Source organism: Lissotriton helveticus, chromosome 6 (assembly GCF_964261635.1).
Source record: "Lissotriton helveticus chromosome 6, aLisHel1.1, whole genome shotgun sequence".
Lineage (NCBI taxonomy): Eukaryota > Metazoa > Chordata > Amphibia > Caudata > Salamandridae > Lissotriton > Lissotriton helveticus.
The window spans coordinates 8452237-8474924 of record NC_136067.1 but is presented as its reverse complement, the minus strand read 5'-3'; the positions used below and the strand labels follow the sequence as shown (position 1 = coordinate 8474924).

At 42.9% G+C, this 22688-nt stretch overlaps 1 protein-coding gene across 4 annotated transcripts in view; it reads right to left on the bottom strand.

Annotated features, from left to right (window-relative positions):
• LOC144762126 (phosphofurin acidic cluster sorting protein 2-like) overlaps nt 1-22688 on the bottom strand; it is a 642794-nt gene that overhangs the window by 70155 nt on the left and 549951 nt on the right. For all 4 annotated transcript variants that reach the window (XM_078647259.1, XM_078647257.1, XM_078647258.1 and 1 more), the window contains one exon: nt 11768-11810. In XM_078647259.1, the coding sequence (XP_078503385.1) occupies nt 11768-11810 (43 nt within the window). The remainder of the gene's footprint in view (nt 1-11767; nt 11811-22688) is intronic.

Sequence of the window (22688 nt, the reverse complement as noted above, 5' to 3'; positions counted from 1 at the left end):
AGACTGCCAGAACATTGCTCTTAAGGACTGTCCCGCACAAGACATTATTACAACCCCTCCCTTGTTAGAGAAAACTCCGCAGCAGGAGTATAAGTTAAAGCTCAGGTCTAGTAAAATAAGTCAGTCAGTTTGATTGTATAAGTCCTCCCCTAGGTGAAACGGTTAGACTGTTTCTGACATGTATAAAATAGACCCCCATAGTGAGAGAGTCAGTCAAAGTTCAATCAGATGTATCGTTTTTCTGAGTTTCGTATTATTCATCAGCATTATGATTTCCTGCACCAGCTATGCGTTCTATCTGTATTGTCCAGTTCCTCATGTAAATATGTCTGCTAATACTACAGTAGAGCACACGTTTAGTGATCTGCCTCCTCACGAATATTCTTACCGCCTCGCTATGCGTAACAACACATTTATCCGTATGTTACATTACTCACACCAGACCAGCAATGCTACTAATTGTTGGGTGTGTGGTCGACTCCCCCCTTTCCAGACACCGAAGGGAGTTCTGCCACTGTTTCCTTATCCATTCTCACACAATGGTTCGTGTGGAGCATGGTCCACGTTAACGTCATCCTCAACAGATATGTCTTTTCTTAACAGTACATGTTTCTCAGACAAGCAAGGTTTCCCCCACAGAACAGGTTTAGATCTAGAAAATGAAGTATATAATTTAGGTAATTATTCGTCGAATTTCATGGTCCTGAATGTTCAGTCTGATACTACTCCAGACTTACCTGCTATTTCAGTACTACCTGTCAAAGGCGAATTATGTGTCCGTAGTTATGGTTCCGTACATGTAGGTCATAGTGAATGTACTACTGTTATCCAGTATAGTGACAGTGGGAAGTCTGTTTTCAAAGCTTCACGTCACTCTTATTTTATTTGTGGTCAAACTGCATATGTCCGTCTGCCCCTCGATTGGGAGGGAACCTGTTACATTGCTTTCCTATTGCCACCTGTTTTCCTAGCCCCATCTGATTATCACAGAAACACACATCTAGTACACATTAGACATAGAAGGGAGTCCCCAATTGTCGATTATACTGAAACTACTCTAGAACAGTATACAGATTTCAATAAAGGTTTCTTCTTCTTTGTAGGACCTGTCCAGAATAGTAAACTGATCCGTAGGTTAACAAGAACCCTTGAAGCTGTAGTAAATGAGACTGCCTCTGCCCTAGGTAACTTAACCGAAGAACAATCTGCTATGAGATTTGTCGTTTTGCAAAATCGTCTCGTCCTTGACGTCATACTGGCCGATAGGGGCGGGGCCTGTAGAGTCATCGGATCTAGTTGCTGCATTTTCATTCCAAATAACGCGCCGTCTGTTTATTCAGCTATAACCAGACTCCATAAAATTGCCCATCTGTTACATCAAGATCCAGGCACCTGGACATGGTCCGGTTGGTTCTGGAATATAATTTCCGCCTGGGGATGGAAAGTCCTGTCCTTTTTAGGTATTGCAGTAGCGATCATATTTAGCTGCTGCCTCTGTATACAATGTGGCCCTGCGATTTGCAGCATGTGCGCTACCTCTTGTATTCCTAGTCCCAAGCCCCGTTCTAAATCTCGTTCCAAGATAATTCGAGACGAGCAAATGGTACTGTATGAAATGATAGACGGTATCATGAAAATTGATGTTTCCTGATGGAAACGTAGTGACAAGGAGGGAATGTGGAAAAGTAAATTTTGCCATGTTCTGTGTCCCTACGCCTCATCCATCATATGTTATGTGTGCATGACCAATATGCATATGTTATTCCCCATGTCCGATTAATGACGCAATTACAGTTGTGTCCACCTTTAGTATGCTAGTTTCCAGTCCTCGTGAATACTACGAATATCAGGCCTATGTAAAGTATGTTGCCACGTTTCTCAGTGTGCACGTTATTCCATTATAAAGTCCCCGTTTCCAGGCCTCAACAGGGCCCGGACCACAGATTCAGCTCCTGTCTCCTGAAAGCCTCGCTGAGGAGCGATACAGCCCCCACCTGTATCCTCGACCCTTCACTTACTTCACTTACTTCCTGCCTCGCAGTGCCCGGTGCCGCTTGGCTCTGCCTCTGAGTCTGCCAAAAGTATGTTATAGTTCCAGTTATCAGTTCAGTCCTCCTCTTCTGCATTCCTAAGCTACTGAACTGCATCAATAGTTTCCGTCATTGTCTAGCCTTCTCGTCTCCACGTTAGAGAAATACTGTATTAATGGTCATTTAATATTCTTCATCACGCACTACATGTAGAATAATGCATGGTCCAGTCTTAGAGTCAAGTTAGCTTCTCCCCTCATGACTTCTAGTTTATATCAACATGTTCCCTAAACATTAGATACCAGATAGGGTTTAGGTACATGTCGCTCCGACCCTCCAGACTCTAGTCTCTGCTCCTAGCACAGAGTTCGTAGCCCCCAGCTTCTCCTAGTAACACGTCATTGCCAGTTTTCGCGCACCATTAGGTTAGAGGTCCCGGCTCCTTAGGTAGCCCCCTCCAATGTTTCCGCCCCATTTCATGACATATTCTGTTACGTTTGCATCACATGTCTATGTATACTCCCAGTCACACCTCTTTTTACTGTTATCTTTCGCGACTGCTACGCGTCACGCCTTCTGCTCCACCCACTGTTACGCCTACTGCAATGTAATGCTATGTGTTTGCGCTATGTATATAAGTCAATGTATTATTATTAAAAGTCAGCGCGCTCATCCCAGACCAAGCCCCGGCAGCTGCTGGGTCATTCTATGCAGGTTGTCCTGATCCTGTCCTTATGCTGTAATAAACCTGCAGAAACTCCTACTACCTCGAATCTTGACTCTTATTTTATTGAGCTATCTGTTATTCATTCATTCATCCAAAAATAGATCCGGTATTATTTATTTATATACCACAGCTCCTAGCCGCTCATCGGCCACTCTGGCCAGAAAAACGTTGCACTGGCTCCCGGTAGAGTACCGAGTACGTTTCAAGGTCCTGTGCATGACATACAGGGCTATTGCTAGAAACTGTGTCTCTGGAGTAGGCTCTATCATCTCCCCCTACATCCCTGGAAGGAATTTGCGTTCCTCCGGGAAATTGCTTTTGTCAGTCCCTCGGGTGCGAAGAGCAAAATGGGGTGGTAGGGCTTTCTCCACTCTAGCTCCGAAATGGTGGAACGATCTTCCCCTGGATCTAAGGTCCTTACCCTCCCTGCAGACTTTCCGCGGTGCCTTAAAAACTCGCCTTTTTCTGAAAGCCTATGTGTAAAGATGATTGATTCAGACTTTCGATATTATTGTTAGGCGCCTTGATACCTTCGGGTTATTGTTCGTGCGCAATATAAATTTTTATCAATCAATCAATTAATGGGAATCTATGAAAGTTCCAATACTGGAGTAAACACGGGGAAACTGGAAAGCTTTGTAGTGTAGTTCCTATATTCCCAATAGGCTCTGCGCATTGGAATAATATATCCTGCAGCTTAGACGTAGGACTTAAGTCGACTAGGTCTCTGCCGAATATATTAGACTTAATTGTGAGTGCCAGCTAGCTCAGAGGTCACTTGAAACTTTCTCGAATAAACAAGAAGGGATTAGTCTCTGACAACCATATAACATGAAAACTTTGTTTCCCCAGAATGAAACGTATCTCTAGAGTCGCGGAAACAATAGACGGCTATTTCACTCAGTCAGAGGTGCATGCTTCGTTTCACCAGAGTTGCTTAGAAATAGAGAGACGGGCGTTTTCAATAAAAGTATTTATAGAACAGTCTTATTTCTTAAGCATAAGAAATGCACTGCTACAATTGAAATGCTAGTTAAGAAGTACAATGCATATAATACGAATAGTATTATAAAATGGTACTGTAAAAGCAATTTATGGTTTCTGAGCCATATACATAAAATACATAGAATGCATAAAATACATACAATGATAAAATAGTGGCTAAAAGTACTCAAATGGTGCTTCTAACATACGCCTACCCCGGTGTACCTAACCTGAGTCTAGTACGAGGGAGTAAGTAAGTAAGGAGTAGTTTACGTTTTAGTATTTCTTTGCCAAGAATCTGTTCAAGAATTCTCTATGAATTTAATCAGCTCCGTACCTTGGTTTTAGAATGATAGAGGTCTTGTATCTCTCTCTCGGGACTCGATCTCCCAGCAACTCGCAAGGGCAGCCTGGAAACACCGGAGCTGGATTTCTCGGCAAGAGAAAAGGCAGCGTCTTTTGAGTGCGTCAGTTGGAGGGTCGGCTTCCTACGGCACTTGCAGCAGCAGGGCGTCGGGCAAGTAGTTAGTCGATCGGCTCCTGAACCACCGTTTGTTTGACTGGGCAAATGTAGGCATATTTATACCCCTGAAGGTGCAGAGTCTGACGTAAGATTGGACATAATATCGTCACTAGTGCCTCAGTTCCTTGAAAACTCCCGGATTTCTTGGATAAATCAGTATTCAAGCAGGGGGAGGTTCCTGACTGCTGAAGGCTGGTTTTACCACGAAATCAATGTGGATTCTCGGAGTTTAGTGGAAGTAGCCATGCCATATTAGGGCTGTGCAGGCTATAACTAAATAAGGCAATGATTATTTATGCACCCCTCATGCCGGACACATTATCCACTGGCCCCCATTGTGTCCACACATGGTCGAACCCCACCTGTATCTGTTATCAGGGGCCTTATTAATGACTCCACAGACAAGGCCTGCATTATTTTACCAAAAAAGGATAGACCGAAGTACTTTATGATATCCAAAGAAATTTATAAAACCCGTTCTAAATCTGTGGAGCAAAGATCCACCCTGAACCTGCTGTTAGTGTGTAAGAGACTACATCTGATCCATAGTACCAGAATTTGGTGTATGAGAAACTAGGAAGAAGCGCAAAAATGTAACCTGGCGCCCTGCCACAGACAGAAAACTGGCATGTTACCTATTTTATGTGTCGGAACTGTGTAGTTGCAAGGCGGCCTGGGAGGCGTTCCCGCAGAGTTCAAATTAATTGATAGCACGCTAGGAAAGCTGAATATTGGTTTTCGCTTGGACAGCAGGGTGTGAACTTGTCCCCTGGGTGTGATATAAGGTTGAAGCCTCACCGCTTGGACCACTGGGTGTGACACAAATGTGAAAAAAGAAAAGAGCACTAGCAGAATAAAATATATATAGGAAGCTTGAAAAGAGGCCCACTTTTTATTTGTAACCTTTGGCGCTACGATTCGCCTACTGTGATTCCATCATTTTTAAATCATGTAAAATATATCAATTGAATTTATAAAGCCATTGATGTACCAAATAAAATGACCCTGACTGCAAAGTCGCTTACTTATTCAAGAGATTTACTTAATGACATTTTTTTGAATTTATTTTTAAAAACAAATAGTGAGTCACAACACACTGACTAAAACTACAATCTATCAATTTAGTATATAAACTTGTATCAGGATTGAAAAACAAAGTAACAGCTAAAATTAGGAGAATAAGGTGTCCGCAATGACGGATAACCTGCCATTCTTTAGGCATAATTCATGCAAGAGAAACTTGTACATAGCTCAAATGAATTGCATTCAACATTGTTTTTGTTGGTCTAAGCTCCAATTGGCTCATTGTGTATCTTTCTTTTAAATGAATGTTGTTGGTTCTGGATAGTGAAAGTCGATGCGTTTCGGCTTCCAATTATGGCCTCCTCAGGACAGTGCGGGACCGAAATCACCCGAGCTACAACTGGTTCTGACCAGGATAAGTGCGTCCTGAAAATGATTAATGGCTTGTGCTGTTAACAGCAACTTGCTTTTGTTTGGAGTCTGTCAACTTGGTGTGCAAACCCTATCCTATGGAAGCAAAGTTGGGTCGCGACTGCGATCCACAAACTCTCTGGAATGCCTTTCTTGCCTCACCGCTTGGTCCGCTCTGTGTTACACAGATGGCACACATGGGCCCTGGGTGTGATATAAGGCAGCTACCCTGAAAAGAAATGACCGGAAAATTACAAGGTGCCCAGTGGAGTACCTGGCATCTCAAAAAAAGTGAAGGACTGTCCTCACACACCACCAGGTGTCATGCTTGAACATTGGCAGTTCTCGCTCTCTGGAAACCGTGTTTGGTAGAGAGCGGGCCTACACCTGGAGTTAGGGAGGCACTTCTAAAATATAAGTGGGGCCCGTGCAAATGAGTGATTTAAAAACCAATCTAAAAGCCGAAACACATTAAAGTAAATGTGGGAAATGGTGGAGTTAGTACCCCATCACCACCGTGATAGTAGTCGTCAACATGTTTCTGCTAAAGTCGCCCTTAAGGTACGTGGCATTCATCAGGATGGAAAAGCTGTAGGCTCCTATCTTACCAAGACTGGTCCGAAATTACCACTGTGTGGGGTGACCTGTCACTCTCTAGTTGAACAGTGTTTTCTTAAACCCCAAGTGAGGTTCCTAAATGCCCCATGCAGGAAAGAGGAGTGAACACGTCTAGGCAGATCGCAAGAGACGCACCTTGAGGCAAGTGTGACTACAGGGGTCTCTAATACTCTCTTCCCATGGGGCATTTGGGTGCCTCATTACAAATTGTGTGAATGGAGTGTGGAGAGCACAACCTTAAAGGAAAGAAAGCACAGGAAGCCTGAAGGAAATTATTAACGATGGCACATACAATAATGCCCTGTTTTTTGAGCTAACCAATGAATGCAGCTCTAATTTAGCAGGTTGGCAATCTAATATCCAAGTGCGCCACCTTTTCAGCAGCCACATCACCACCTTGACGAGATCTACAGTGTGTGAAAGGAGAACTACAAACTGTATCTTGAACTTTTTGTTTCTAACTTTGAAGTCAATAAGCCCCAATCACCAGAGGACTACAGACATCTCCCCTGGATTCATCCCAGGACCTGCAATGTTCAATAAAGGTAAAGGAACCACTCACTGGGAACAAATGAAAAACGATGGCACAATACTGTACATTCTGGACATACAATGGGCCACCTCCATGCTGATGGATACGCACTGGCAATGCGGTGAGTTAGCCTACACGCAGCTCGCCCCTTGATGGTGTGACCTCTGCTCCCTTGTCACCATACACACCCTGACCCTGGGTATTCCCGGAAAAGATCTGTCTGAGTTGCACCAACATCTGCTAAAGAAGAAGATGACCCTGTTGTATCAGGCTAATTATTTTGGCTGGGCTCAATACAAGGACATTCTGGAAGAATTTAGACTGTTTTCTGATACACAAGTAAACGCGGGAGGATCCATACCCTTCTTCACCTTGCAGGCAAAAGCAAACGCCCGCTGCTTACAAATAACCAGGTGTGAGATGCTCAAGATGATGAACAGCCCTGAGCTCGGCCCTATCAATGGTGATGAAACATCGATATGTGTTGGACTTAATGACTGCAATGGAGGAAGGGTTGTGTGCCAAGATCTGTACGTCATGTTGCACATTTATTTCAGGCAATGACATGGACAACGGGAATCTTGCCATCCAAGCATTTTACCGTTTACAAAGAGACATGCATGAGGAGGGAGGTGCCCCTGAGCAGGAGTTCTCTTGGCTCCCCCAGTGGCTGACCCCTCTGTGCATGTCATTGTTGCCCGTTTTCATATTCCTATTTTTTTGCGTGGTTTCCTGCAAGTCAGGGTTTCCAGCTTTAAAAATGTAGTGCCCAAATTGGGTAGAATGCAAGTAACTAGCAAAGTAGTAATAGTCAAAACTGAAGAACAACAAGCCCCCAATAATGTCATGAATTATGGGTTAGATAATGTAGTTGAAAATTCAACTTGAAGGGGGAATGCTAATATTGACAAAATCGATACCAATTTTTATGATACACTCGCACATATTAACAAGATTGCATCATTGTTATCGAATTTGCTTTCATGAACTCTCAATCAACCCTTAATAAGAAATACGTCGTCTAAGACCTAGGCCTGAGGTTACTGATTGATAGATCACAGGTGGGGTGGCACGTAGCCAGCAGACAAACGTGCGACCAGAAAACTCAGGTAAATCCCTCAGATAAGTGCATCGACACCACAATTTTCTAGGGAGACTGCCCCAATAAAGCACAAATGAGCAGAGGGGTGTGTGCATTCCCAAAACACCATAAAGTCAGATGCTACATGAATTTGGGAACACACAGCCAATCATGACACAGCACACGCAGTGATCATGCGCTCCTCATGCCAGAAATCAGGACACGTAATCCACTGGCCCCCATTGTGTCTACGCAAGATCGAGGCCCACATGCATTTATTATGAGAGGCCTTATTCATGACTCCACAGACAAGACCTGCATTCTTTTACCAAAAAGGATCTAGGGAAGTGCTTTATGATACCAAAAGAAATGTATAAAACACTGTTCATATTGATTGAACTTTGAGAGTCCTCAGACCGACTTCTGTAACTGTGCTCCCGGCTGAAGTGTTTAAATAAACCAACTGCTCCTGTTTTGCCAAACAACTCTTGTCTTTGGTTTTTTCAAGGTAAATTCATATTCGAGCAACAACACCTTGTGTGGCACTTCGTTGCTTGGCAGATCTGGAGTAACGCGAGACAGCGCAAACCGCTGCTTGAATCGCTCTGTGCTGGCAAGACGCTGCATGGGTTTCGCGTGGGTGTTTTCATGCAGCCACCAAGGATTTCACGACTGGTAAACCTGGGAATGCATCAAACATGTACGCCGTTCCAATAGAGGCGCAAAGAGGAGAAATATCGTTATTTGTCCTTGTTACTTTCTCTTTCTTTCAATGTGTGCTGCATTCTCTCTAGGGATTGTTTTTGTGCAGGAAGGTGTGGCTTCCGGCACAAAAACAAACTCGCCTGTAATGCATCATGTTGCCAGGGTGCTTGTAATGGCGCAACACAGCCACCAGTGCAAGGACAGAACTGGAAAGCGCTGTATCTTGATCGATATGGGAATTCGTACACTCTCCATTTGATGCAGCAAAGTAAAATGTCTTCCTGTGTTGCGCTGCATCAAATTTTGATAAATTGGGGCTGTGCTATATCGGTAAAAGAGATTACAGAACAAGACGATGAATAAAACTAGGCAAAAGTACATGTGATGTTATATCAGCAAAATAAATTAAAACAAGCATAGCAGGTAATAATACGTGAAGCAGATATCAACCGATGGAAACATACATGTCGGACACAAACACAGAAGAGTCCAATTGGAAAACATGAATTCAATAAAAGCATAGATTAAGGGGCAACCATGTTAGATGTAGAGATACAAGGAGTGAGAGACAACGGGATTAGGATTATAAGGATACGATTTCCAAATTCACATCTCCCAATTTCCTTTCGCCTCCTAATGTGTCCTTCTGACTCGCATACAACAAACACCATTTCTTTCAAATTGTCAAAACCTCGGACACACCCAGTATTCCGCTATATAAGAGTGTGGCGTCACTACACACACAATTTGCGCGAGGGCGGATATGTAAATTTGGAAATTGCAAGCTTGTAATCCTGATCCTGCTGTCTCTTTCATCTTCCACCTTCCAGAGCACCTGCCTGTTTGCCTGCAGGGATTAGATATTGTGATTAGCTTGCTTCCTAAGGTATGCAAACCTAATGGTGATGATAATTAATGTTAAAGCTCCCTCGAGCAGTTGGCTGACGAGCCTGGGACCCCGCACCTGCGCGCCTGTGTGGTACTAAACCTGGCAGATATTTGGCAGCCACCGGCAACCCCAGAACACGGCCTATCCCTGCTGACGAGGGGTGATACCCCGAAACACGTGTCCAGGGATGGCGAAGACAGCGAAGATAGCAGAGAATCGAAAGAAGATGCATCGCGGAACACGGAACTACATTTACCATAGTCCCTAATCGAAAGAAGATGCATCGCGGAACACGTAACTACATTAACCATAGTCCTTAGGGGCGATACCGCCGGTGTGTGAGTAGTGTGCGACCCCACCCCCAATTGTAATGATAATTATTCTTTAACTCTGTGTGTTGCAGATTTGAATGATATTTTTTGGGAATCTTGAGACAGACATCTGTGAGCATTATTATAGGCTGGTGTGACTGGAATACAAAAAACAGAACAAACTGATTTGCAGCTTTGAATTGTCTGGTTCTGAGTTTTCAACACTTTCCAGACCCTAGGGTGCTGTTGGTTCTCCACTGTAGGGAATATGTGTAGGTTCATCAACAATGTGATGTGAGTCTCGAGCTAACTGCAACATGAATGCAACTAAGGCGTACAGACTTGAGCCCTGAGGTAAGGAGTGAGAGGTAATACTTCAATATGAATGTGAGTAACATGAGAGTGTAAACTGGACAGGTAAGGTCAGGGCATATAAATGGACATTGTAATAGATGAATGACATTATAAAGATTAGGGAGATAATGTCTGTCTGTTACCATCATACTATTTTCATCTCCAAATATGTCTGATTTCTATGGGGCCGATTCACAGAACTAACTTAAGACAAAATCCTAAACTTACTACTACAGACTTAAGACAGACTAAAGACAGACTTAAGACAGACTTAAGACAGACTTATGACAGACTTATGACAGACTTATGACAGACTTATGACAGACTTAAGACAAAATCCTAACTTAAGTCTGTCTTAAGTCTGTCTTAAGTCTGTCCTAAGTTTGTCTTAAGTTTGTCTTAAGTCTGTCTTAAGTTGGTCTTACGTTTGTCTTAAGTCTGTCTTAAGTCAAACTTAAGACAAAATCCTAACTTTACTACTACTAAATGCCTTCTGTGAATACCAAACGTAGTAAGTTTAGGATTTTGTCTTAAGTTGGTTCTGTGAATCGGGCCCTATGTCAGGGAGATTTTATGGTTAAAATTAATATTATTGTTTTTATGTAAGACTGTGAACTAAAATATATTTACCAATCAACTATCCTATCTGATCTCTAAGAACACTGCAAACTTGATTCCAAGGATTAGAGATGTGACCGCCTGGTGGATGTAAAGCTGAAGTTTAGGTTGTCTGCCACCAGTATGTATAGAATATATATGTTTATTTTTAGTAATGCGTATCTATCTGTAACCATGGGGTATATATCACTGGTGTTAATTTATAAGTGTTCAGTGATATTACACTGGCGAGTCTGGTGTAACAAGATTCTTTTGCCCGTAAGATCGTTTCAATGCCCTGAGGAAGTGGCAGTACGATGCGAAATACACGTTGGCTTCTTATCCAGTCTATCTTTGGGTTTCTCTCCAGTATCCCATGAAGTCACAAAGGTCTAACTTTGGATTTAGTTTTGGAATACAGAGTAAGGCGTTTTCCTCTCATTGCTTACAAACAATCTTCATCCATAAGTTTGGATTTACAAACGATAAATACTGAATAAGACTGGAGGGTCGACCTGTCGAAGCTTGAACTCCACCAGAGTGGGCTATTAGAATTGTTCTTTAAGACGGGTCATTATTTGAGACAAGCACTAGAGGTGTTTTCTTCATGACATAAAGGTGGATATATTTTATTTATAAAGCTGCGTTTAATGTCTTTTTTATTAAGTTAATATTTGATATAATGAAATAATGATTAAATTTTGGATTTACTTCCCTTTATAGGAAAGGAAGCCAAAATTGGTTACCTGGCTTAGAGGGTTTGGGCACAACCACAGGACCATACGACCAGTGTAAACAACTGCTTATAATAAACATTTTGCTGACTGAGAAGAAGAGATAAAGGGACGACTGCCCGTTTTGGAAGGGCATGGGCAAGGAAACAAACAATTACAGTCACATGTATGTATATTCCCACGGTTTTACAGATTGTTTTCGAGGGGCAAAAAAAGAACATTGAAATTGAAAACTTTGGTCCACTCACCCCAACAAAGGGAACGAACTTCTGGCAGGAGTCCTCATCTGGGCTGTGTAAAAAAACAAAAAAACACAGAGAGAGACAGCATGAGAGCAAGGACATCATGGAAGGTAGCACCTACTTACAGCCCAATCTCCTGCCACACAGCTCAACATCTGCCTGTCTTCAAGTGAGAGAACATTTTAAATTCATAGAAACAGAATCTGAAAGTCTGAAAAGCTTGTCGTGTACTTGCAGCCTCTGTGTAAACTTGCAGCAACTTTAGGTACTCGTGACGGGAAACAACCCTTACAACGCAACTATTACAACGCACACCGTTACAACGCACACCATTACAACGCAGGATCCGTTACAACGCATGCCTTTACAACGCATGACATTACATAGCAGATGCTATTACAACGCATGCCATTACAACGTAAGTATATGTAAGTATGTTATTTTTTTAAATCATTTTTTTTAAATGTAAATTAAATAAATTAATTTAAGTAATAGTATATATTTCGTTTTGGGTTTATGGGGTACAGGGGTATTTTTAGATTTCAGGGTAAGGTTTGGGTTTTGGGGTACAGGGGTATTTTTAGGTTTCAGGGTTAGGTTTGGGTTTTGGGGTACAGGGGTATTTTTAGGTTTCAGGGCTAGGTATGGGTTTTGGGATACAGGGGTATTTTTAGGTTTCAGGGGTGGGTATGGGTTTTGGGATACAGGGGTATTTTTAGGTTTCAGGGGTAGGTATGGGTTTTGGGGTACAGGGGTATTTTTAGGTTTCAGGGCTAGGTTTGGGTTTTGGGGTACAGGGGTATTTTTAGGTTTCAGGGCTAGGTATGGGTTTTGGGATACAGGGGTATTTTTAGGTTTCAGGGCTAGGTATGGGTTTTGGGGTACAGGGGTATTTTTAGGGTTTAGGGCTAGGTATGGGTTTTGGGGTACAGGGGTATTTTTAGGTTTCAGGGCTAGGTTTGGGTTTTGGGGTACAGGGGTATTTTTAGGTTTCAGGGCTAGGTTTGGGTTTTGGGATACAGGGGTATTTTTAGGTTTCAGGGCTAGGTTTGGGTTTTGGGGTACAGGGGTATTTTTAGGCTTCAGGGCTAGGTTTGGGTTTTGGGGTACAGGGGTATTTTTAGGTTTCAGGGTTAGGTTTGAGTTTTGGGGTACAGGGGTATTTTTAGGTTTCAGGGCTAGGTATGGGTTTTGGAGTACAGGGGTATTTTTAGGTTTCAGGGCTAGGTTTGGGTTTTGGGGTACAGGGGTATTTTTAGGTTTCAGGGTTAGGTTTGGGTTTTGGGGTACAGGGGTATTTTTAAGTTTCAGGGCTAGGTATGGGTTTTGGGGTACAGGGGTATTTTTAGGTTTCAGGGTTAGGTTTGGGTTTTGGGGTACAGGGGTATTTTTAGGTTTCAGGGCTAGGTATGGGTTTTGTGATACAGGGGTATTTTTAGGTTTCAGGGCTAGGTATGGGTTTTGGGGTACAGGGGTATTTTTAGGTTTCAGGGTTAGGTTTGGGTTTTGGGGTACAGGGGTATTTTTAGGTTTCAGGGCTAGGTATGGGTTTTGGGATACAGGGGTATTTTTAGGTTTCAGGGCTAGGTATGGGTTTTGGGGTACAGGGGTATTTTTAGGTTTCAGGGCTAGGTACGGGTTTTGGGGTACAGGGGTATTCTTAGGTTTCAGTGCTAGGTTTGGGTTTTGGGGTACAGGGGTATTTTTAGGTTTCAGGGCTAGGTTTGGGTTTTGGGGTAAAGGGGTATTTTTAGGTTTCAGGGCTAGGTTTGGGTTTTGGGGTACAGGGGTATTTTTAGGGTTTAGGGCTAGGTATGGGTTTTGGGGTACAGGGGTATTTTTAGGTTTCAGGGCTAGGTTTGGGTTTTGGGGTACAGGGGTATTTTTAGGTTTCAGGGCTAGGTTTGGGTTTTGGGATACAGGGGTATTTTTAGGTTTCAGGGCTAGGTTTGGGTTTTGGGGTACAGGGGTATTTTTAGGCTTCAGGGCTAGGTTTGGGTTTTGGGGTACAGGGGTATTTTTAGGTTTCAGGGTTAGGTATGGGTTTTGTGATACAGGGGTATTTTTAGGTTTCAGGGCTAGGTATGGGTTTTGGGGTACAGGGGTATTTTTAGGTTTCAGGGTTAGGTTTGGGTTTTGGGGTACAGGGGTATTTTTAGGCTTCAGGGCTAGGTTTGGGTTTTGGGGTACAGGGGTATTTTTAGGTTTCAGGGCTAGGTATGGGTTTTGGGATACAGGGGTATTTTTAGGTTTCAGGGGTGGGTATGGGTTTTGGGATACAGGGGTATTTTTAGGTTTCAGGGGTAGGTATGGGTTTTGGGGTACAGGGGTATTTTTAGGTTTCAGGGCTAGGTTTGGGTTTTGGGGTACAGGGGTATTTTTAGGTTTCAGGGCTAGGTATGGGTTTTGGGATACAGGGGTATTTTTAGGTTTCAGGGCTAGGTATGGGTTTTGGGGTACAGGGGTATTTTTAGGGTTTAGGGCTAGGTATGGGTTTTGGGGTACAGGGGTATTTTTAGGTTTCAGGGCTAGGTTTGGGTTTTGGGGTACAGGGGTATTTTTAGGTTTCAGGGCTAGGTTTGGGTTTTGGGATACAGGGGTATTTTTAGGTTTCAGGGCTAGGTTTGGGTTTTGGGGTACAGGGGTATTTTTAGGCTTCAGGGCTAGGTTTGGGTTTTGGGGTACAGGGGTATTTTTAGGTTTCAGGGTTAGGTTTGAGTTTTGGGGTACAGGGGTATTTTTAGGTTTCAGGGCTAGGTATGGGTTTTGGAGTACAGGGGTATTTTTAGGTTTCAGGGCTAGGTTTGGGTTTTGGGGTACAGGGGTATTTTTAGGTTTCAGGGTTAGGTTTGGGTTTTGGGGTACAGGGGTATTTTTAAGTTTCAGGGCTAGGTATGGGTTTTGGGGTACAGGGGTATTTTTAGGTTTCAGGGTTAGGTTTGGGTTTTGGGGTACAGGGGTATTTTTAGGTTTCAGGGCTAGGTATGGGTTTTGTGATACAGGGGTATTTTTAGGTTTCAGGGCTAGGTATGGGTTTTGGGGTACAGGGGTATTTTTAGGTTTCAGGGTTAGGTTTGGGTTTTGGGGTACAGGGGTATTTTTAGGTTTCAGGGCTAGGTATGGGTTTTGGGATACAGGGGTATTTTTAGGTTTCAGGGCTAGGTATGGGTTTTGGGGTACAGGGGTATTTTTAGGTTTCAGGGCTAGGTACGGGTTTTGGGGTACAGGGGTATTCTTAGGTTTCAGTGCTAGGTTTGGGTTTTGGGGTACAGGGGTATTTTTAGGTTTCAGGGCTAGGTTTGGGTTTTGGGGTAAAGGAGTATTTTTAGGTTTCAGGGCTAGGTTTGGGTTTTGGGGTACAGGGGTATTTTTAGGTTTCAGGGTTAGGTTTGAATTTTGGGGTACAGGGGTATTTTTAGGTTTCAGGGCTAGGTATGGGTTTTGGAGTACAGGGGTATTTTTAGGTTTCAGGGCTAGGTTTTGGGGTACAGGGGTATTTTTAGGTTTCAGGGTTAGGTTTGGGTTTTGGGGTACAGGGGTATTTTTAGGTTTCAGGGCTAGGTTTGGGTTTTGGGGTACAGGGGTATTTTTAGGTTTCAGGGCTAGGTTTGGGTTTTGGGGTACAGGGGTATTTTTAGGTTTCAGGGCTAGGTTTGGGTTTTGGGGTACAGGGGTATTTTTAGGTTTCAGGGCTAGGTTTGGGTTTTGGGGTACAGGGGTATTTTTAGGTTTCAGGGTTAGGTTTGGGTTTTGGGGTACAGGGGTATTTTTAAGTTTCAGGGCTAGGTATGGGTTTTGGGGTACAGGGGTATTTTTAGGTTTCAGGGTTAGGTTTGGGTTTTGGGGTACAGGGATATTTTTAGGTTTCAGGGCTAGGTATGGGTTTTGGGATACAGGGGTATTTTTAGGTTTCAGGGCTAGGTATGGGTTTTGGGGTACAGGGGTATTTTTAGGTTTCAGGGTTAGGTTTGGGTTTTGGGGTACAGGGGTATTTTTAGGTTTCAGGGCTAGGTATGGGTTTTGGGATACAGGGGTATTTTTAGGTTTCAGGGCTAGGTATGGGTTTTGGGGTACAGGGGTATTTTTAGGTTTCAGGGCTAGGTACGGGTTTTGGGGTACAGGGGTATTTTTAGGTTTCAGTGCTAGGTTTGGGTTTTGGGGTACAGGGGTATTTTTAGGTTTCAGGGCTAGGTTTGGGTTTTGGGGTAATGGGGTATTTTTAGGTTTCAGGGCTAGGTTTGGGTTTTGGGGTACAGGGGTATTTTTAGGTTTCAGGGTTAGGTTTGAATTTTGGGGTACAGGGGTATTTTTAGGTTTCAGGGCTAGGTATGGGTTTTGGAGTACAGGGGTATTTTTAGGTTTCAGGGCTAGGTTTTGGGGTACAGGGGTATTTTTAGGTTTCAGGGTTAGGTTTGGGTTTTGGGGTACAGGGGTATTTTTAGGTTTCAGGGCTAGGTTTGGGTTTTGGGGTACAGGGGTATTTTTAGGTTTCAGGGCTAGGTTTGGGTTTTGGGGTACAGGGGTATTTTTAGGTATCAGGGCTAGGTTTGGGTTTTGGGGTACAGGGGTATTTTTAGGTTTCAGGGCTAGGTTTGGGTTTTGGGGAACAGGGGTATTTTTAGGTTTCAGGGTTAGGTTTGGGTTATGGGGTACATGGGTATTTTAAGGGTTCAGGGTTAGGTTTGGGTTTTGGGGTACAGGGGTATTTTTAGGTTTCAGGGCTAGGTATGGGTTATGGGGTACATGGGTATTTTAAGGTTTCAGGGTTAGGTTTGGGTTTTGGGGTACAGGGGTATTTTTAGGTTTCAGGGCTAGGTTTGGGTTTTGGGGTACAGGGGTATTTTTAGGTTTCAGGGCTAGGTTTGGGTTTTGGGGTACAGGGGTATTTTTAGGTTTCAGGGCTAGGTTTGGGTTTTGGGGTACAGGGGTATTTTTAGGTTTCAGGGCTAGGTTTGGGTTTTGGGGAACAGGGGTATTTTTAGGTTTCAGGGTTAGGTTTGGGTTATGGGGTACATGGGTATTTTAAGGGTTCAGGGTTAGGTTTGGGTTTTGGGGTACATGGGTATTTTTAGGTTTCAGGGCTAGGTCTGGGTTATGGGGTACATGGGTATTTTAAGGGTTCAGGGTAACGGGTATTTTTAGGGTTCAGTTTTTAAATAAATAATTTTAAATAATTTTAATAATTTTATTATTTTTTAATATTAGTTCTTTAATAATAATTGTTTTTTTTAAAATAAACTATTTTTTAAAGTATATATATTTACAAATTAATTATTAAAAAATAATTTAATTTATTACATTAATTAAATTTTAATAAATTACATTTAAAAAAAAAATAATATACTTACATATACTTACGTTGTAATGGCATGCGTTGTAATAGCTTCTGCTATGTAATGGCATGCGTTGTAAAAACATTTGTTGTAAATGTATCTGCGTTGTAAAAATTGCGTTGTAACGGTGTGCGTTGTAAAAGTTCGCGATGTAACGTCATACATCCACTCGTGACACACTGATGCTATGTGTTCTAATGCTTGAGTGTCCCTTCTATAGTGTGGCAGACATAATAAAAAACCTTGTCACGTTTCGTTGCCTACATTTCCCTGTGTCTATCCCATGCATTCCTGAAATCCCTTACTATTTTGGATTTTTTCAATGATTATAAGTTTTAGAGGTTGGAATGGACAGAAAAGTACAGTTTCAGTTCTACTGACTGGTAAAACGTCATATGATTGATTCCCTTTTATATCCTGATCTCGGCACAAACTCCTTCATGTAATACCTGACGGCATTTAAAGACCCCGGCCATGTGCATAAACTACATTTCTTCAGGTGCAGCATCAAGGGTCATATGTTTAGAATTATTAGAAAATCAATTTCCAGTCACCTGTTCTTCTCTCTACATGCACCAACACATTCCAGTTGGTCTCTACTGTGCTTTGTCTTAGATGCAGATCCCACCACAGGAACCTCAAAATAATAACCTAAACAGAACCCGGAGAAGATAATCTCAAGACATTAACCCTCAAACTATAATCTTGAGATATTAGCCTCAGCAGGATAACCAGAAGTGAATAACCCCAAGATCCCTCTCCTGTTCGCCGGACTGACCTCACCTGCCACCTGCTCCTATGGAGTATCGAGCTGCAAGGGTACGAGGCTGTGCTTGACTGCATCCAATCTGAGCTGCCACCCCAGACAAACCTTCCAATGCTCAGAAATAACCCCTCGTTTACGTAGGACACCAATCTGATGACAAGTCTTTTTTGTTCTACAAACCAGAACATATTTAACATTCCTTTTACTGTCTCACATGTATACACAACAAATGTTGTTTTGGGACCACTTCAGGTCACTTTCTTTTTTTTAACATTTATTTTTAAAAATAATTAAACATAAAAAACAACTGGGTCGGAATTATAGGTGGGTTAGGTTAAAAATATGAGGGCAATGAAGGTACAAATATACTGGGGTAAATACTATGGTTGAGAAATAGTTCCTATGCCAGAGAGCAATGGTCCTAATTTTATAGTGTAACTGGATGGTGCAGTTGTCACATGGATTTTGTCCCAGAAGGGAATATGTACCATCTTGTGATAGTTAGCCAGGCTGTCCGGATTATGGTTGGCATCCTCAGTTGCATTAGGATAAGGCTGGTTCTGGACAGGATGCAGAATCTATCTTGAAGATACATTCCTCACATTCATGTAATAGTTCCCTCTATAAATGAACCTGAGGAACAGCCATGGGGGCAAACTTTGTCACCTTGTATGCTATACTTGTGATGGGCTTTCTTGAAAGAAAATAGAACTAAGATGGCAGAGGCTCCTTATCTTACTACATGATATATTCTGGGGCACAGAAATAGACAACATCTGGCATGGGGATCCACACACACTACAGAAATTCTATATATATCGTAACACAAACTGCACATAAGACACAACATGAGCACAAACTGCATACATGTCTCTGATTTTATTGTCTGTATCATAGAGATACTACTACACTCACAAAAGATCTAGAGTCAGACAGCAGTCAAAATCCATCCTACTTGCAAACAAAAGTGGCCATCTGATGCACCAGTATCAGAATATCCCTAAACGAGAGAATCCACAAATCTGATGTACTGTGTCAGGAGATCTTCAGACAAAAGGCTTAGACTTACTTGAGGGGTTTAAGACGAGAAACCATGAGACTAATAGACTCAAATTTACTACAAGACACTTGTAAGAATTGACTTAAAAACAGCTTCTCCATACAAAGAAACTCCAGGAATAAAAAGATCATTAGCACCTATTCGGAAAGACACACACTCACAAGAAGTACATTTTCCAAAAATTGTCATATTCTGTAGGAGAAGCTTTAATCTATATTCAGCCAACAAATATTTCAATCGAGAACCCACGCTGACATTCAGGAAAGTGCTTAACAAGAATAGTATCGAAAGAGGAATCTTTAACCCACACACAACCTCCAACAGAGCACTTTAAATTATACGTGTTAAAGAACGCATCCTCAAATTCCAAGCACAAGAACATGTTGACCCATCTACATGAAAAGGAAACAGAGAATTGTGACTGTAAAAAGCCGACCAACTGGATACCTAGACGTAGGAGCTGGCCTCAACAATGATCCAGAACTACACAATTCTTTTTTAAGCCAGAACAATCTGTACTCTGTATTTTTACACAGAATGAGTTTTTCAGTTCTACAGTTGTGCTTCTGAGAACTGACATGTGTACTATGGCTGATGCAGTGACAGCTGCACCTCTAACGTCTGGAGATCCAGACTACGGCCCGCTTCACCAGACTACGCCTTGTTTCAGCAGGCTACCCCATTCTCTATGCTCTTCCCTTTGACTTCTACCGGGTCCGCCCTGCTCCTTTGATAGGTTCAGCAATTACTAGTTACACCACCATGACCTGAATAACCAAGTTAGCACAAGCAGCCAGTAACATACCATGTCCCATTCCTGCCCAACTCTCATGCTGAAAGGTCTAGTAGATAAGCACACAATGGCTGACATAACACCAGGAACTCAACATTGTGGTGCTTTTGTTCGCCTCTATGCACTATGTCTTATTCTCACTGTCATTGGTACTGGTTTGTTGTCCTGTAAGGACTAATCTGCATTACTTTTAATCCACTCAACATGGCACACACTTGCCTACATGGCCCATAACAGAAGGGCACACAATCCCGCTAATGTGACATCGATGATGCAATCTCAAACAGTGCTGGTTACTGACATAACGTGGCTTGCTCCAGACCACAATGGACGTACAGAAGGAGATGGGTAAGTGCAGAGACCTCTTTGCCCTCAAATGTTATCCCGTTACACTTAATATCAACATTGTGCTATTATGTTTCCTAGACTTGGCCTCTCATCACTATAAAGACAGAGAGGATGTATGCTGTACCACAGTCACCTTTAGTCAACAAAATAACTGACACTGATAAAGAGTAGCAAGTGTATTACTCAATGCCTCCCGAATAACTGGGAACCTGAACTGCACTCGATTCACAGCCATAAGAAGTCAAACACTAATACAATATGTCTTTTACCAGCTTTTGTTGGAGCCGCCACATCTCTGCATGTTGATCTCTAGCTCACCATCACTGACACAGCAGACTAGAAACTGCACCATATAATCACTGTTGGTTTCTCTCTGTGTGCCGACACCACAGCGCATCGCTCCATTTATTCAGACAGTTATAGATGTCACTTTACTCTCAAGGGTTTGATGGGCTTCCTCGTACGTGTGTTTCTTGTGCAGTAGTGCGCATGCCTTACAAGTACTTAATAGATATTATTTTACAGCCTTGAAAAAGCCCTTTGGAGTTTCTCCAAGAGCAAAACATGCATTGGCTAACCCCGCTCTATTTATTTATTTACTGCATACTTATGAAAGTGCTAAGTTTCACATCTGATTCCGATATAAATCAATCAGGCCCTGGAGCAGTACTATCCCCCATTTTATATCATGGTGTTCACCATCCAGGATGAACACTGTAGGAAACATCTAACAGTCTTTGGAGAAGTGTGGCTCACTGGTTAGAGGAGGCAGACCTGGAAGCAGAGGTCAGCCCGGGACCAGGGTTCAATTCCCGGCTCGGCGGGGTCTTGAGTCCTAAAATGTCCATGGACTCGACAATTCTCGCTCCGGTGCCTACTCGATTCACGGGTTCACACTCTGCGACTCTGGGCAATAGCTTGCTTAATCTCCACAACGGCCCCTCGCGGCGGGATGCCTGGCTTTCACCTTGCGGATACCCTGCCGGGGTTATCTCACAGGGGAATACCAGGACGGGTTCCCTAAGCAAGCGCTTAGAAACCGCTTGGTGATTTGCGCTATATAAATTCCTGTACATTAACATTTATAAGTGCAATGGCCTGCGCTGGGCTCTCTCAGAGTGCTCTGGTGGTCACAATCATCAGATAATTTAAAATGTTACTGCTTGCTGTATTACTTATGATTTTATGTTTGCTTTCTACATTTTACCTTTGACTCGGGATTTTAATCTTCTTGGGATCACAACCCTGGCTTAACATCCAGATATTTACTGCAGCTGTGACCACTGTGTTTACGTCTACAGTGACTCATCGCCACTCCACCCTGTGTACATTAAGGTGTAACTGCTTGTACCTTCCTGAGAGGCAAGGATCTTCGAGAGGCCAACAGTCCTTCAGTAACCATGAACCATTGTCCTGCTCAAGGTGAAATGCAGATATCTCACCTTTGAAACTGTGAGGTTGTCCCTCTAACTGCAAGTGTTGGCAGAAGCCTGACATCTACGGATTCATGGAATCTGAATGGCAGAAATTACACAAACACACAGGGTGTCTGGAAGAAGACTCGATAGACAAGGACAGAGTTATCATGCCCAAGAGAGCTGATTCGTGATGTTCGCTTTTTCGGGAATAATTAAGTTAGGCAGCAATCTCAGACTCCAAGATAGCTTAACCAACCCCCTTGTGGCAGCACAAGCTACTAACCAGTTATGTTTACCATCCTTTACTGTCCTCAAAAAGACCCATCTCAGTAAAGTGGGCTCAGAGCAGTGTCCACAAATCAGGTTACATACCCGTCTACCTAGCCAACCAATCAGCAGTCTGCTCAGCTTTCCCACAAGTAAGAGGCCCTGAAAAAGGCCAATCCCAGAGAATACAGGCCGCGGCACAGTCTTAGGATCCAGGGCAGCTTGAGTCGCATCCCTTGTCTGCACAGACAACCAATCAGCCCGCAAAGATGTTCTGCCTTCGAAAGTCCTTCAAAATGATCAAACCCTGCCAGACGAGATCACAGAAGCGCCACAGACACCAGCATAGCTTGGATCGCGCGGCTCCACATGAGCAGCTACTCTTCCTTCTACCATCGTCTTCTGTTGGACCGGTCGGCTGCCCTCGCACAGGCACGCAAAGCAATCAACAGATTCAGACAAGGACACCTTCTATTAGAGCTTGGGACTCCTGCTGTAAGCATGTCAGTGAGGAAGAGGCTACTTATGCATTGAGGAGGAACGCTCCCACATTCTCCACAAACCCGCTTTCGCAGTAAATATTTCCCACTGGTGATAAACAGACATTACAGAGTGTAGAGTCTGTATGTAGATGTACTCTAGTAACCACATTAAAATAATAGGAATCAACTGGTAACAGTTACTGAAATGAATAGCTTTCCTCTGATTGATCTGAGACAGATGAACATTACAGTTACACCAGTGGGGTTTGCACCTGTGATCTTCGGGGTCCACACACTTAGCTGCAGAAGATGCATTATTCCTGAAACCGTCTTCCCACCTAGGTGAGCTGTGAATGGAAAGCTGGAAGGGCCTTGAAACTCTAATCACTAGTTTAATAAATCTTAACAAGAGAAAAATGGCAACTAAATGTAAAATATTACTGCAGAATCAGGCACAGAA